Source organism: Falco peregrinus, chromosome 8, assembly GCF_023634155.1.
Source record: "Falco peregrinus isolate bFalPer1 chromosome 8, bFalPer1.pri, whole genome shotgun sequence".
In the NCBI taxonomy this organism is placed as follows: Eukaryota; Metazoa; Chordata; class Aves; order Falconiformes; family Falconidae; genus Falco; species Falco peregrinus.
Genome location: NC_073728.1, coordinates 5,393,173 through 5,409,234, shown reverse-complemented (window position 1 = coordinate 5,409,234; position 16,062 = coordinate 5,393,173). Strand labels below are relative to the sequence as shown.

General features: G+C 40.0%; 1 protein-coding gene across 1 annotated transcript in view; it reads right to left on the bottom strand.

The window, feature by feature from the left end:
• Positions 1-16,062, bottom strand: part of COL5A2 (collagen type V alpha 2 chain) — a 113,039-nt gene that overhangs the window by 41,831 nt on the left and 55,146 nt on the right. The window contains exons 2-10 of the mRNA XM_055812464.1: positions 13,257-13,481; positions 11,830-11,843; positions 10,485-10,517; positions 9,837-9,869; positions 9,105-9,158; positions 5,032-5,142; positions 3,214-3,291; positions 1,147-1,191; positions 585-638 (exon numbers count right to left, since the gene is read on the bottom strand). Coding sequence (XP_055668439.1) covers positions 585-638; positions 1,147-1,191; positions 3,214-3,291; positions 5,032-5,142; positions 9,105-9,158; positions 9,837-9,869; positions 10,485-10,517; positions 11,830-11,843; positions 13,257-13,481 — 647 coding nt within the window. The remainder of the gene's footprint in view (positions 1-584; positions 639-1,146; positions 1,192-3,213; positions 3,292-5,031; positions 5,143-9,104; positions 9,159-9,836; positions 9,870-10,484; positions 10,518-11,829; positions 11,844-13,256; positions 13,482-16,062) is intronic.

Genomic DNA, 16,062 nt, shown 5'->3' with positions numbered 1-16,062 from the left:
AAGAGATGTAGCAAAAGGATGATTTTATGCCTAAGCACAATGTCTTGATTTTGTGGTGTTCTTTCTAACCATCCTGTCCCTAAGAAACCTGCATTGTGTTATTTAAAAACATAGGACAGATTCTTTAGGAGAAAAAAAAAAAAAAAAAAAAAAAAAAAAAAAAAAAAAGCATCCAAAAATCACAATTGCTATTGTTCCAAATCTCTAGCTCTTGCTTTTACTTTTGAATCATTTTATTGCCTCCAAAACCGAAATATTCTTATTATCCTTTGTGTAAGTTACACTACCAGGTACAGTTTCACCGATGTTTAGCCATCCTTAGTCTGCATAGTATAATATATATTACATTATAGTATAAACATTTTAAAAAATTATTGTCTATACTATAGCCATTATTATGCATATTCAACAAAATTCAAATTTTCTGATTCAGGAAAACATGCTTTTAACATCACAGCTCTTGACTGAAGTTATTTAACAGCTTTGGCTGAGAGAATGCGAAGAAAATACCCGTTCAGAAGTAAGGAGGTATAACATATTGCTTGCAATTTTGTTGTAGAAATGTTTGTATTTAGTGGTCTTACCATAGGTCCTGGATCCCCAGGTTCACCAGGTGGGCCTGTGGGGCCAGCGCCACCCTAAAATTAATGAAAGATGAATACAGTTACAAATTAAAAAAAAAATATTGTAAGGATATATATTAAAATCACAATCAGGGAAATCACAGCCCACAGGACAATCTGGATTCTAGTTCAGAATCAGCTCACATTTTAAAATGAGTGAAAGCTGGATACTAGAATCCCTCTGACTTTAGATAAGCCCTGTGCCATACACAAATACCATGGGAAACACCACCATGCTAGTACTGAAATCAGAAGAGTCACTATTTTCATTGCTGTCCCCTCAATAAAAAATGTGTGTTGGGTTAAAACCTTGTTAGAGGTCTAATGAATTGTTCTTTTTAATCTCTGTGCACAGAGTACATCTGGAGCAGAGCCCCTGAGAGTGGTATGATTAGATTCTCCTCTCGACGATGCATCATTGAAGATGGACATTGCCTCAGAGGTGGACACACATGCTGGTTACTCTGTGCTTGACCTTCACCTCTGGCCAATTTTCTTAAATCCCCTGAGGTGAAGCACTTACTTGTTTTCCTTGGAGACCTTGAGGACCTCTTGGACCCACTGGACCCTATTGAAAACATAACTTGTTACACACTGGAAAACACCCTCGCCCAAGTAGTTCCCCAAGTAGTTCCCCAAGCTGCTCCAAAGACAGCAAAATGGCTTGATAGTGATCTCCCAGGTAACATTTCTATGGTCAAACCCTCAGAAAGGCTTTTACTCAGGAGACTGGCGAGATGAAATACAGAAGCAGACCGAATGGAAATCTTCAAATTCAAAAAGCCACAGGAGTTTAAATCCACTAGCAGCTGAAAATATGGGCTTGCTTCCTTTCTGGAAGTCTACAGAATCAGCCAGAATAACAAGGTTGCCTGTGTAGCTCCACTGAAAAAAAAATGTAATAACAGAACAGACTTGGGGGGAATAGTCTTGCCTTGAAGGGAACCCCATCACTCAGATTAATCTCATAATGGAATCAATTACAAAATAAATTAATGCTGCTGTTCTCAGCCACAAGCTGAGAAGCAGCGATGGAAGGATCTATTTTCATAAATCACAGAAACCACCAAAACAGCTTCCAAATGACTGTGGTTTGTTACAGAAAATTCAGATTTCCCCTTAATAGGTTTCATAGGATTTTTAGGAAAAATAGTATGCTTAATTGTAACTTATGAAGTAAACATAACCTTGTTTGAAATTAATTCTCTTGCTTCTAGCAATACAAAAATATCTACAGCAGCCAACAACTTAAATTTTGAAAGAGGCTCCAGGTTTATGTCTTTTACACACAATTCATTAATTTTTACTGATTTTTACAAAACAGCTGTAGAAGGGTTAGTAATAGGTCATTTAAAAATTCTAATTGACATCAAAACAAAACAAAAATCAATGGTTCAGCTGTCAGTTACTCAGTTCACAAGGAAAGGAAAAAAGGGTTTTGCAGAACACAAGGAATCAACCCAGACAGTGAGTGCCAAACGGCTTCAGTAGACTTTGTGTAAGGCCTTAGAGAGACCTAGATACACTAATATCAAAAGGAACCATACTCAAGAATGACAAAAGAAGAGGCAGTATAAGAGATGAAATGCCTCAAGACAAATTGAGTGAAAGGATTAAGCAAAACGATGGAGGGCAACAGAATAAGACTTGTGGAACAAATCATTGTACGCGCACACAACAAATTTACTGAAGAGAGACAGTTGTAAAAAGGGAAAGCAAAGAAATCACCACAAAAGTCAACCCGAAGGCAAAACATCAGATTAACTGTAGAATCTTTCAAACGTGACTAAAACCAAGATTCAGGTGGACAAACTCATGGACAGTACAGTTCCTAAGGGATGGTTTCCTTAAGAACGAATGTTCAAAGTAACAGCAAAGAGGGTAACAGTATTTTCAAGATATCACAATGTGATAAACACATGTAGTGAGAAGAGATGCTATTCAAAAACAACCCCTCGAGTTCTAGCAGAGACAACTAAGGGTGGTGAAACTGCTTTCACAGATGGTAAAAAAATCCCATGTTCCCATTAAGTCAGCAATGCACTAAAAGTAAAGGGTATATCAGGACAGTGAGAGATGCCAGTGATAAAACTGGACCTACTGGAGAAGCAGAATGTCTGCCTTAAAATAATAAAGCAGAGCTTTCAGGTAAGAGCTGGTTTCAGAATTTTTGTAATTACTACCAAAACTAGCTGTCTTTGATGTTACAATGTGAAAAGAAGCCTTCAAAGTTACTTGTTTATTCTGCTTTGTGTCATACCTCGCACTTTTCAGTTACTCTGCAGTGACTCAAGATAGGGGAAAATCAGGAGCTGGTTTTCTTTCTTGTACCTTACTGTTAGCAGCTGTTATATTTCAGGAGGGAAGGAAGACAACAAGAAGCTAGAAGTGCTGGGGAGGGGAAACTTTTCATTTAATAGAAGAATATTTTTCCACTTTTTTCCAGGTACTGTACAAAACTGCACTAGAATCCAATGTACATCCAGGTTCTAGAGGCATAGGAAGTTGAAGAGGATGAATTCCCCTCTGGGTTTTTGCATATGCACTCCACTGCCACCCTGTCCTAAGCACGGAGCTAATCTGGTCTTACCACTGCACCAGGCATCAGTCCCATCTGACTGCCGAGCCCAGATTTCTCATCCAGTCCTGCCATCTGAGCTGAAAATGGCTGAAAAAGATAAGAAGGGTGATTTTAGCTGTCAGTCATTTTGATGGTTCATAAGGCAGAAATCTATGTGACCGCATCTTCATTATTTTCATTGGCTTTGCAGCACTAACAACTAAATTCTTGTTTTAATCATTAAAATAGAACTTCTTTCCTGTAAGTTTGAGGTGGTTTAAGGCTTCAAAGGCTGCTCGAATGCATCATATTATCTGCTTACTATCTGACTGTATATCCACTTTAATATTAAAAAATGGGAAAATGACCTAAAAAGAGGAAAACCTCTCATGAAATTAATTAGATTCCTTTTACCACCACCTAATTTAAATCACACCTTAACTTCACCTGCAATATCCCTTTATGCCTTCTAAGCCTTTCATTTTTTCCACTCACCCTCCTTCAAATTTAGAAATATCTTCAGCTAAATGGAAATTTAGCTGATTTCATGATTGCAAATGAGAATTTTTAAGCCTGTTGCCCTTATGCAGCAAAACTGAAGGCCACTGCTGTTCACGCCAATTCACAGAGACAAATGCGTTGGAGCAGGGAGAACCCTCAGTGCCCTCCTTGTTCCGCAAACACATAGTTGAAATCAACAGTTTTATTTTGCTTCATTCAAAGCCAAACCTTCACTCATGGCAACCCAGAGCTTACAGTGGCTGAGGAGCAACAGCACAAATGCCATTCAAGTCTTCCAAGAGTTACAGTTTGTTCCACATCAGAATGGTCCCCAAACACATTTTCTGCAAGGCTGGAGAGTGCCTAACTTCAGAGACAGGAGTACAAACCAAAAATGTCTTCGATCTCTGGCCACACCTATTCCTTCACATTTTCTGTGGACGCCTATGAAGGATGGTGGTCCAACACCCACCCTGGTGCTTCTGTGACTCTAAGGGATTCCTCTGTGCTGAAGATATTTACTTGGGCTGAATCTGCTGGATTCAGGACTATTTGGAAAAGTGGTTAAGTGAAGAAATGCTGCCCAAACTTGCAACCATTGGCCTAACGTGAATATTTATTGCCAGTATAACTCTACTGTTTTCAGTAATGTTGCAGGAACAATGGAGTGAGAAATCAAACCAGATATCTTTGAAACGGTAATAAATGTGTAACTGAGTATTCTTGAGAAACTCAAATATTTGTTTAATTATCAATCATAATTAGTGTTACATGGAATCTGGGAGGTGGGGTGGTAGTGGAGGAAAAAGTCTTGCAGAACACCTTGTCTGTATGTCTGTATGGCTGGTTAGCCCTGCTTTTCACAAACAATTCCTTACTTAATCTTCTCAGTGTTGGTCTGAGCAATTCCAGCAAGAAGCATACGTAACCACATTTTAGTTTCTCTCATCAGTCATTCTGTTATTTATAGTTCATCTCTTTTTTTTTTTTTTTTTCTCTCCTGTATTCCTAAATTGGTACACCTGTTTCACTCTACCCAGATCCCTTGGGTTTAAGTCAGGTGGAAGTAACAGAACCCTACGGAGGGTTTTAGATTTGGGCACCTTGCCTTTTCTAGATGCTAAAACCCATTGCAAAAGGTGTGTCCTTTCCAAGGTTTCTCCCATTCAACTTGTCCTGGTTTTTGGCAGGACTTTGCACTGCCACTAGCTGCTGTGCCTCATGACTGGGAGACAGAAACTGTGGACACTGCCCTCCATGGTGAAGCAAAGAGAAGTTGTTCTTTATATCACGTGGATCTGGCCCAACACTCACTTCACTTTCTGCTAAAGCAAGTGTAAAACTTACCCTGCTTAGTCCATCTGGTCCTGGGTGGGTAGGATGCCCTGGAGGACCAGGGTCACCAGGCTGGCCAGGGATACCAGGTTCACCATCAATCCCTTGAGGACCACGAGGGCCCTAGAAAAGAAATCAGAAATGCCAATAGCGTGTCAAGGCTTTCATTAATATCATTGAAACTGCCAAACAACTGCCTCATTTTTAATAAATCTGTACCTCTACAAAAATATCTTCAAACAAACAACATCACTCAAGACCCGCTCCTACCTTCAGATCAGCAACACTGGGAAAAATTAGTTATACATCCAACACACAAGTAAATTGCAGCAATTTCTGTCACAGGCTTTTTTAGAAACTCTGGCTTCCTATCGTTCCTTACTACAGCATACTCTTCCTGAAAAACTATTTGGCTTTGTACAAGATATAGAATACCACAAATTTACTTCTAAAGTACATATAGCTTACATTAGTATACACACATACCCATAATCCAGCATTAGGCTGGTTTTTTACAGCCTCCTGACATCATGGGTGGTTCAGACAGCTCATAATATTGCTGAATTCTCAATGCAGTTACACTCCAAATGTGCAGAGTAAATCCCCCAGTGTCAATGTTCTCTCTAGCTACTACTCGCAGGACAGGCTGGAAGGCCATCCCACTGCTCCCGTTTCGATCCACCTACTTTTGATTCCTAAACTGCATTCATCTTACCTTGCGTCAGAACAAAAATTAAATATGGAAGCAGCTAATAAAACATTAGTGGAACAAAACCAATAGCAATAGAGCCAATAAAGATATACTTCAATCATAAATACAAGCTTCAAAGTGCTTGTCACTACCGTTTCCTTCGTTAGAATAAAATGCTTGGCTACAGTGAGGAAAAATTTTATACTGTATAATGAGCTCTTCTTTTTAAAGGATCTTTAAACATAAAACTTTGGAAGCCTGGCTCAGTGAGTCATCTTTACAAACACAATTATAAACTGACAGATTGCTTGTATTTTCATGAGATGAGGACTGTGTTTCCTTGCAGTCTGCAAGACGTTTCAGTGGAATTTGTGTCTGAATTAGTACAATGTGAACTAGTATGGTTCACACATTAAGGAAAAAGCATTCCCTTGGGAAAGGGCTCCACTGAGATAGCACTGACAGCAGGATTCCTGAAAACTCCCAGTGAATGAGCTAAGCCTCTTAAATCTCAATCTGTCTTTATGGTCTGAAATTCCTCCAAGCCTAGCAATCGGGGGGGGGGGGACGGGACGGGACACGGGGGACGGACGGAATTTTTTCTTATAGCCATGCACGTAACACGCACACACCCTGCTTGCTACTTGCAGAATGAGTTCTGAGCAGACGGTATTCTGAAGTACATGATAATGAGAAGATCTGTGCGTGTTGGATGGAAGCAGAAGGTTCTAGCAGAAAACTTTATTATGTAGCATTTTTATATAAACAGAAGTACACTGCCAAAGCTAAAACTGCATACAAAGGAGGAAAAGAGTTCTCTTCTGTTGTTTGTTCACAAAAAGAAAGCACAGCTAAGCCTTAGAGAAAAAAACACAGCTGCCTTTAAAGAATTAAGCAACTTCTATACTAATTTTCAATATCCAAACCAAGAGACCTTAACAAAATCTGATATAGAAAATGGTCTTTTTTCCACTTCTTCTTAGAAAAAGACCTATTTTTCAGTCACCAGAAATCAAACTGCCTCAAGAGTAACACTGCAACCCCTCACCTCAACACCCAAAAACTCAAAAAAGGACCTATTTTTTAGTCACCAAAAATCGGCCTACTTAGAATAACACTGCACCCTCCCACCAAAAACCCCAAAGCATGTTTGTATTTGTAGGTGGCAACTAACCAGCAGTATACAACCAATCTTTGGGGGGAGGGTTGTAATAAAATATTTATTTATTTATTATCATTTATCTATTTATATGTATATGAAAAGAAGTCCTTTCATTTTCTTTCAACAGCTCAAGGTTGGGGGGGAGGTGTAAAAAATAAGGGAAAAGGAAAAAAAAATTTCATATAAGCCACAAGGTGGCACCAATTAAACACTCAATTTACTCATTCCTGCTCACCGCTGCTCTGTTCGGGAACTACTACAGCTTTTGCCTGTAATGGACTAAGAGGAAATGCAGATTAAGGTAGAATACTCTCAAACTACTATTTTAACTGCTACTGCAATTGCAACTGAGTGTAAATGCCATATGGAAAACAAAAAAATATCAGTGGTTCCATGGATGCTCGAGCTTATTTTCTGTCTTCAAAAGATCATTTGTAAAACACCTAAAATTTTATCGTGCTCCAAAATTCTCCCTCCCTAGATGCATTTTGCAAATGCAGACATGCTATTCCCAAGTTGTTGCTCTCTCATTGTTACACAGACAAATAATCTGAAGTAAAAAAAATATGCTAATCTTCCTGAATTCATTTTACACCCTAGGGTCCTGCTTTTGTAAAAGTCAGAGATCCACAGCACAGCTGAGTTCCCTCTGCTCACTAGTCAGGAGGAGTCCATTTAAAGAATAAAAATAGATTGTAAAAAAATCCAGAGAAAGAAACAAATGACTTGGAAATATGCTCAGTGGTTTTGTAATATCACCAGTCAGTAACATATTTACCCAGGCTAATTTTATAAAGGGTGTCTGTACACAGTTACCTGCTCCCTAAAGTATTTTAAACAAGTTGCAAACAATATGCAGAGTTGTTTTCATAATATATACTGCAGGTGCGAGCTAACATATTTTTTTTTTTGCCACAAGTATAAATGAAAAGTCCTGCGCTGGCAGTCCCTCTGTATCTAAAAGCAGTACTCTTTGGTCTCAGACCTACACACAGCTCACCAGAACCTTTGACCTAACATTTTCGAAGGAGCTGACTGCTTCCTAATCCACCGATATTCCCAGAAAGCCCTGTAATAACCTGTGTCAAGGGAACTCACACCTATTTACAGCCTTTTGGCATTTTAAGTGCTTCTAGCCGCCCCTCTGTAGAAACAAAGGGTACCTGGCACAGAATCAGAAATTATTTAGCATCTCATTGATAATACTGCACATTAGGAAAGCGCTTCAGACGCCTCTATAAATACAGTCAAGATTCCTCCACGCACCAAAAGATTTCACAATTACTCCCAGAATTTTTTAAGCATCTTGGTACTCATCCATCAGACAAATGTCTTATGGTGATCCTGGGAGCAACAGTGGCTTGGCATCCACCTCTAAGAGGAGACACGCTTACTCCAGCTGCCCGAGAAGAAGTGTCACCACCAGCTACGGACAACAGGTACGCACTGGACGAACAGCACAAAGCAGCCAGCTTTACACCTATCCCTACACTCAGATTTGACTTGCTCCCTATATATGTATAGGAAAATATCCACATAGAATTTACCACGATACAACTCTTTAAATCTACTTTTAGCAGCTTCTACTCTTTGACCTAGCTTTTTCAGCAGGAACGTGTCGTCTTTGGTATTTTCAGCACTCCCTTTTGGCCTTTCTGTGGTTCTCCACATGCAGACGCTGAAATTTCCTTATGAAGTCTTTATTTCCACTGAGCAATCTTGATTATATTATTCACCAGCATACCAACATATGTAGTCACATATTAACTCCTGCAAACTTTCCGAGCTTTGCCTTTCCTGAAACACCCTGAGCCGCACAGCTCACACTGCTTCCGAGGCACCAGCAAAGAGTCAGCAACTTCTTAAACAGGCAAGCGTGATGTTCCAGGTTTGCTTTGTTGGTTTTTCTTGTTTCTTTGGGGTTTGGTTTTTTAATTAAAAAAAAAAACAACCTGAAGAAAGCCATACTCTCAGACACTACTTTGAGAAAGCCTGTTGAGAAAGTACAGCTTTTAGTGGAAATACTGCTACACCTCTGTCGATTATCTCAAAACATTCAGGTTTCAGCCTACCCAGAGAATGGTGAAATATAAATGTTTTTCGGTTTGTTACCTGATTCTTGGAAAATATGAGGAAAGTTCTGGTAACTCTAGAAGACACAGAGACAGTTTAAGCCACCTAACCTTTTGAGGTTAGTCCAGTACTTGATTTCTGAGATGCTCAATAACTTACAGGTCTTCCCTTTGGTCCTCGTTCTCCTCGTGGTCCTTGTGAGCCCGGAGGTCCCTAAAAGAGAGATCAGAAATATTAAGTACCTTTTAAACTAGCTAACAATTAATAAAGCTCTCAAAATATGAAATGCCATGCTTATTTGGAAATTAATTTGTGGGTTTTCCTTTGTCACATCATCCTTAAGAAACAGCTACAATCACAGAGGATTTAGTATCTCTTCGCAGTTGTACATGCCCTGAAGGGAGCAGAACCAGGATGCAGACATCTACAGGATGGTTTCCTCTCTCATGTGCTCCACAGCTTAATTTAGCAAAGGTTTACTCAGTGCTGGAGGCTCTTAATGCGGAGATGTGCAGGTCTGAGACAGCCCTCCAGCCAGCACAGAGCTGCTCTCTGCTTCGCCGCAGCTGGGGACCACGCTGCAGCTCCTTCTGCTCCTGCTAAATCCCTGCTAGAAATGCACTCCCCGGCATCGACCCTGCATGAAGGTCCTCAGGCACGCCCGTACCGCAAGCACACATCCCTTCACTTTGGGTGCGTGGGCTCACCTAAGACTAGTAAAAAAACCCATCATTTTCTTGCCCTCTCAAATCGAACAGCTTTGCAGACACCCCCATACCCACTGCAGGCACGGAAGGGTCCTCCTTCCCATCACCCTCGCAACACAAAAAGAAAGGGCAGAAAGTGGAAAACACTACCACGAGAGAAACGCAAGATTCAAAAAACACTCACAGCTGGTCCTGGTCGGCCTCGTATTCCTGAAACCTAAAGGCAGCAATATAAATTCAAGTTACCACATAACATCATGGCTGTATTTGTCATAACTACCCTACAGAAAATTAGTTATTGAAAAGTAAATAGCAAGAGAGAAAACTGAAGTATCAGGCAAGTTGTAAGGCTTTTAGAAAAAAAATAAATATAAATTCCACTGGTTAGCTCTTTCCAGTTTGGAGTCTTTTCATAAGCAATATGAACAAAATCTCTGAAGTATCATTGTTCTTCTAAAAAAGATTAAGTAAGTGATTTACAATGATTTACTCCCCACTTATTGATTCTTTTGTTTGTCTTCATGCTAGAAAGGGATAATAAAGACAGAAAGTGACAATTTATTTCATCAGTTTTCTCAAGCATCTCTACACCTTCAAAATACTTAATTTACCATTATACCTCTATAAAATTTTAACTATGAGAATAACAATATGCAATTAACAGGAATTCCTCATGTTACGTATGTGAAATAGCACAATTAATCCCCTTCCTCTCATTCCTAGGCTGTACATTTTTGTTTTATTTCCTTAATTACTGCAATTCTGCTGTACAGCACCAAAATATACACTTCTAGGGCATGCTGATAAATGAAGACAAAACCCCCAGACTTACAGGTGGCACTATTCCAGGTTCTCCTTTTTGTCCCTGTAGGAAAAATATACAAAAAAAATCAGATGGCAGAAAACACGTGAAAGTCCAATTAATAGTAACAGTTTCACCACTACCATCCCTGGGACTGTGACAGATGTTAAGACTTCTCTAAGGATACATCTGCTACTAAATTAAAGTACCTGTGATAGCTAATCCATACTATTTTTAGTGGACACTGATTAAATGAAGGCTATAAATTAACAGACTTTCTCTAACTGCATAATATACTGGCTGAAGGAAGCCTCAAACTAAAAAAATGGTATTTAATTAAAGATATTTAAGTACTAGAAAACATATTGTAGTTCTGTTATTGGATTATTTACTTCAGATGAAATTCAGAGCCCACAGAAGACTTCACACTCCATTTCTTCAAGGTATTAAATTAAAATTCCTGTCATTAAATCTACAGCCATAAAAAGGCTGCGTGTCCTCCTGCAGTGTAGGGACAGAACACAAAGTGATACCGCAGAGCTTCAGCATGAAGGACACAGCATTTGCCAATTGACTTTTCTTTGAGCTGAATGCGTTGATGATGATTATATGTTACATAAAATACCTGGGTTTAGACCGATTGGTGGCAACCATTTCATTAAGGAAAAAAAATAAAAATTTGTAAAGATAAAAAACTTCCTGCCTTGCTTATCAAGTAATAACAGGTTGGTTACAGTCCATTTAATTCCATGAACTTCCTCTGCACAGAGAGCTACTCACTTTCAGTCAGTGTGTCTACTTGATCACCTAAAAATTATTTCAATTATTTCTTGTAGTTGCTTACTGAGAAGCTCATTTATCAGCAGATAATTTAATTTCTTTCATAAGAATAGATCTTATCTTTGTTTAATTGCATATGGTGAGAGCTGCTGCCCACAGAACCACAGCTCTGTGCAAGAACGCATCGTCCCGCGCCTGCCTGCTGCACATGGAGCAGATGAGTCTCAGCAACAAAAACAAGCTGGAAGTTTTAATAGTTTGGCTTCTGATGATCTAGTGGTCCCTTCCCTCATTTTGTGGCATTGGTAGAGATGAAACAACCAAACTACTGAAACTGGAATGCCTTTGATGTAGACAGCAGGGATTTTCAGCCAGGGGATTCTCTATATTATAGACCAGGATTTTTGCCTGCATCCCAGAATATTTTGCATGGGGACTGCAATCTCCATAGCTGCTGAGGAAGACCAAGAGGAAAAATTAGGTGAGTTTAACAGAGATTATATTTAATATCTGTGAAATGCTCCAAGGAGATGCAAATGATTCTTTTGACAGTTGTAATATAAGAGAGAGAGAAAAAAAAATAAGGAAGTCTTACCTTTCTTCCTCTACCTATTAAAAAGGACAAAAGAAGAAAAGAGAGGAAATTAATGTTTTTATTCTAAAAGACAGAGCATGGTAAGAGTTGAGTGAAGGTGTTGCTGCAGCTAGAGCCACCCCTGCTCCTGGATGCAGGGAGGATGGTGTATCACCTACAGGGAGCTGGGGCAGTCCCCAGGGATACGCGTACTCCCGTGTTCAGGGTGAGGAACAGGAAAGGTTGGCAGTGATGGCCCCTGATTCTCAGCCTCTTTCATCATGGCACAGAATCAGAAAAAGCACTTCAGGCAAGCCATTTTGGGAGAATTGCCTGAAGCTGGCCTAATGGTTGTCAGTGCAGTCAAAGGATTCTTTATTACTGACTTCAATACAAGCAGCATTGCTGGACCCCCAACACATAACGTGGTATTTTTTAAAAGATAGGGCTGACCGAGCAATTTCTGACCTTTCCTTGTTTGAAAAGCACCTGCAATATCACATGCCTGCATTCAGAGCCACACTCATACCCACAAAGGTCCTTCAGAGGAATGTTTTATTAATACCTTGAATAACAGTAAGGAATTCTGGAATGATTCCGTACTGCTTTGATTATTCATTATGTGTACCTTGTGGCCTTGACCTAATGCCTCCCAAAACACAGCAGGATGCACCATCTGTTTATTAATGCTGGTCATATCTTGCTCCATTGGTCCATTACACAGGTCCCACGCTCTTTATCACTGCTTTACTCTACATTAAGCTCATCATCAGCAATTATTTCTCCTGAAGAAATAGCTTTAACTATTATATATAGAACGTAGTTTGAATAATTCAATACGCAGTATTAATGAGCATTAATTCCAAGTTAAGAGATATTCTTGTAGGAAAATTGAGGGGGATTGCTTCATCCAAGTCTCTCTAGGAAGGAGAAATGGACTGGTATTCTTATGTCTCACAAAAGGATCACATGTCCATGTTTCCCCTTTGGGGAAACACTTTATACTGCTTACATTTTAGTGTTTATATTTATGCACCTATTGGAGGGACCTTGTATCGCATATTTTATTATATAAATTATGTAGTAAACATGTATTTATCTTAACGTGCTTATTATATATACTTATCTTACTGTATTTATCTTTCAGTTCCAGATAAACCACAAAAAGCAGCCAGAATTCAACTTCTCTGAAATACCAAGCTGGAATCCAGATCAGCCTTTTATTATAAAACCATTTGGGCTTATACCAGATTCACAGTCAGAAGAAAACTGTTTCCAGAGCCAGCTCAGGTGCAACCCAAGATGGAAGATAACTGCCAAGTATCTACTATTTTCAGATTTAAATCTTCGCCATGGAAATACTATTAGAAATTGCAGTATTAGGAGGTTCCTGACCCTCTGGGCTGTCTCTCTTTTCAAAAAAAAAGCAAACTGGAAAGCAATCTTACCGATGGTGGTGTCAAAGTCGCGTGTTGTGTGGGGACACACAGGACAGCACTCTCCCGGGGGCACCTGCGGGTTCTCACACTCCAGCACGTCTTGACACTGGATTTCATCGCAAAGAATAGCTCCATTGTCACAGACGCAAATTTGGCATGGTGAGGGCTTCCAAATATCCCTGTTCAAGTACATCTGGCCATTCTGAGTGCAGGCTATTTCTTCAACATCTTCTCCTGAGATAGGAGAGAGAATATACAACATGTTTTCCCACTGCGAAATCAAAGGAGAAGTAGGTCTGGACAAGGGAAAAGCACAGCTGGAGATGAGAAGCAGCACCACATACACGAAGAAAACAGTCCACTAGCATAGCTGAAGTTGATGTTAAGGATTTTTAAATATCAGTCATGTTAAATGTCTTTCTTACTTTACCACCTTAGCTCTTAATCAGAAAGGAGTAAAACAGAGTCGTCATGGAGCACACAAACCCACCGCAGTATCAAAGGAACATTGCCTCCCAAGCCTCGGGATGGCGTTCTGCTCAGCGGAGTGCTAACTCCATGCTGAGGAACTCCTGCCATTTGCCTGCTCTTTGCAACTGTTGTGCATTAGAGATGCCTGGGGAGGAGAACTGTGAGACTTCTGTACCAAACAGCATGCCCTACCTGCTGCAGGTAGCCTGCACAGCCAGCCCTACCACAGTGTGGAACAGGCACAGCAGTGCTTGTTGAAAAGAAAAGAAAAAAACCCAACAAAACCTCATTTACCGGGGTCTTGGTGTAAGGGAATACCAACATGGAGAATCACATTTTCCAAACGGGACAATCAGTCACTGAGCAGTGGCAACAGCGGTCTCTACCGCAAGGGCACTTGCAGCAGTGCCTCCAGCTGAGCACAGAGACGCTCCTCGAACTACTTCTTGTGCTCAGGTTTTATAATCCAGCTGGTCATAGCCCTACACATTGCCCCAGCAATAATAAATCATTGCTATGGATATACATCAACTATATACAAAACACTTCTTATATATATTAACTATATATGGAAGACCATTGTTGTGTGGCCATTCACATAGGAACAGCACTGACTGACTAGATGCACACGTCCTATCTATGCATATATTCATAAATTTGTAACGAGGTCATTCTATTTTATTCAAATTACGTATGTAATTTTTAACCTAATCCACTCTGTTCACAGAATGTTTGTTTCTTGTCTTAATGCTATTCCTTTTCTTTCTTTTCCTTGAATTCCAGTTTAGAATCAATTTCTTACTAATTATTTAGAAAGCCATTCAATATAATTTTTGCTCTCTCCTCTCCAACCAATCTACAGTCACCAAGGTGGAACAAATTCTCTGTGTCGAATTTATAACTTAGAAATTTTAAAAATTTCCCCGTTGGACCGATGGCAGCATTTAAGAGGACATAACCAGCTGTTTAGGTACTGTTCTATCCATACTTAAGTCTATACCTTTGGTTTCTTCCTACACTGTAGGCAAATACTCCAAATACCTGGACTAGTTTTTTAATCATGAGGTGAGTATGTCTCAGATTTTCCCCCTGAAAATAAAACAAGTCTAATAAAGAATTAAAAAAATCAAGTGAAGTGGAAACTTTTCTTGGGGTATCCAACATTTTACAAAATGCTCCATCAGAAAAAAAAAACAAAACCAAAACAACCACCACACACAAACCAAAAAAAAACCCCACAACAATCACTGGCCCAATAAATATTTCAGCCCCTAAAGGAATACCAGCTCCTGCAAAAGCAATGAACTGTCCCTGGGCTGTCCCTAGACAGGTCACCAACCTGCAAACCAAGAACTCTGTGCCAAGGTGCCCTGAGTCACACTCAGGGAAGCTGTCACATGCAGTCCCCAAATTATTCTTCTGACCTCTGGCATGCTGCAGAGATTATTTTTACCTGGGTGGGAGCTCCATCTGATGACAGAAACCTTCCTATCAACAACGTGTTTGGAACTGTACAATCCAGTTAAAACCATTATTTGAAAATTCCCAAACAGCACTACAGCCCTAAAATTTCTGATACAAGACTGGGAATAGGGGCTATTTTTATATATATATATATATATATATATATATATAAAATATTATATTTATAAGTATATGCACACAGGCACTATACATACATGACACATCCTGCTAGTCAAAGATCACGACCATTATTTTCAAGGAAAACCTGTAATTAGCGTACAAATTAGCAGCTCCAAGCACAAGGCCAGTTTCACTGTTCTATGCATTTCTGTCCTAATTTAAACCAGATGTAAACAGAAAATCACAAAGTAATAAATACGAACAGATTTGGAATTTCAGTTTCATGCCTCAACTCAAGCCCAGTCACTCCATCAATGTCAAAGCTCGGAGAAACGAAGCAGATGTCTCATTGAACTGTTGCCTGCCATCCCTAACTTCTGCAGCTCGCTAACAGAGACCGAAATCAAACTCCCACCGCGTCAGCTCCCCTCGTCGGTTGGTTCAGCACACCAGCTGCAGGGGTGCTGCAGACCTCGGCCGAGTGCGCCGGACAGTCCATTTCTGACAGGGTGAGAATCACCTCCCGACGCGCAGGCCGTGTTTTGGACAGCACTGCCCTCGCCGCTCCCTTGGGTGCCTGACACAGCGCACTGTCTGACACAGTTTGCCTTCCCCCCCAGGTGGCTGCCATATGGGCTGTGTCTTCCCTAACGTATCGCCCGCAGAACTCCTCTCGCTGCTCAGAAGAGCAGCAGTTTGCATAAAGGAAATTTCAAAAGTTCCCGAGCCCCAAGTCAGCATTCTGTCAGAACTTCAAATA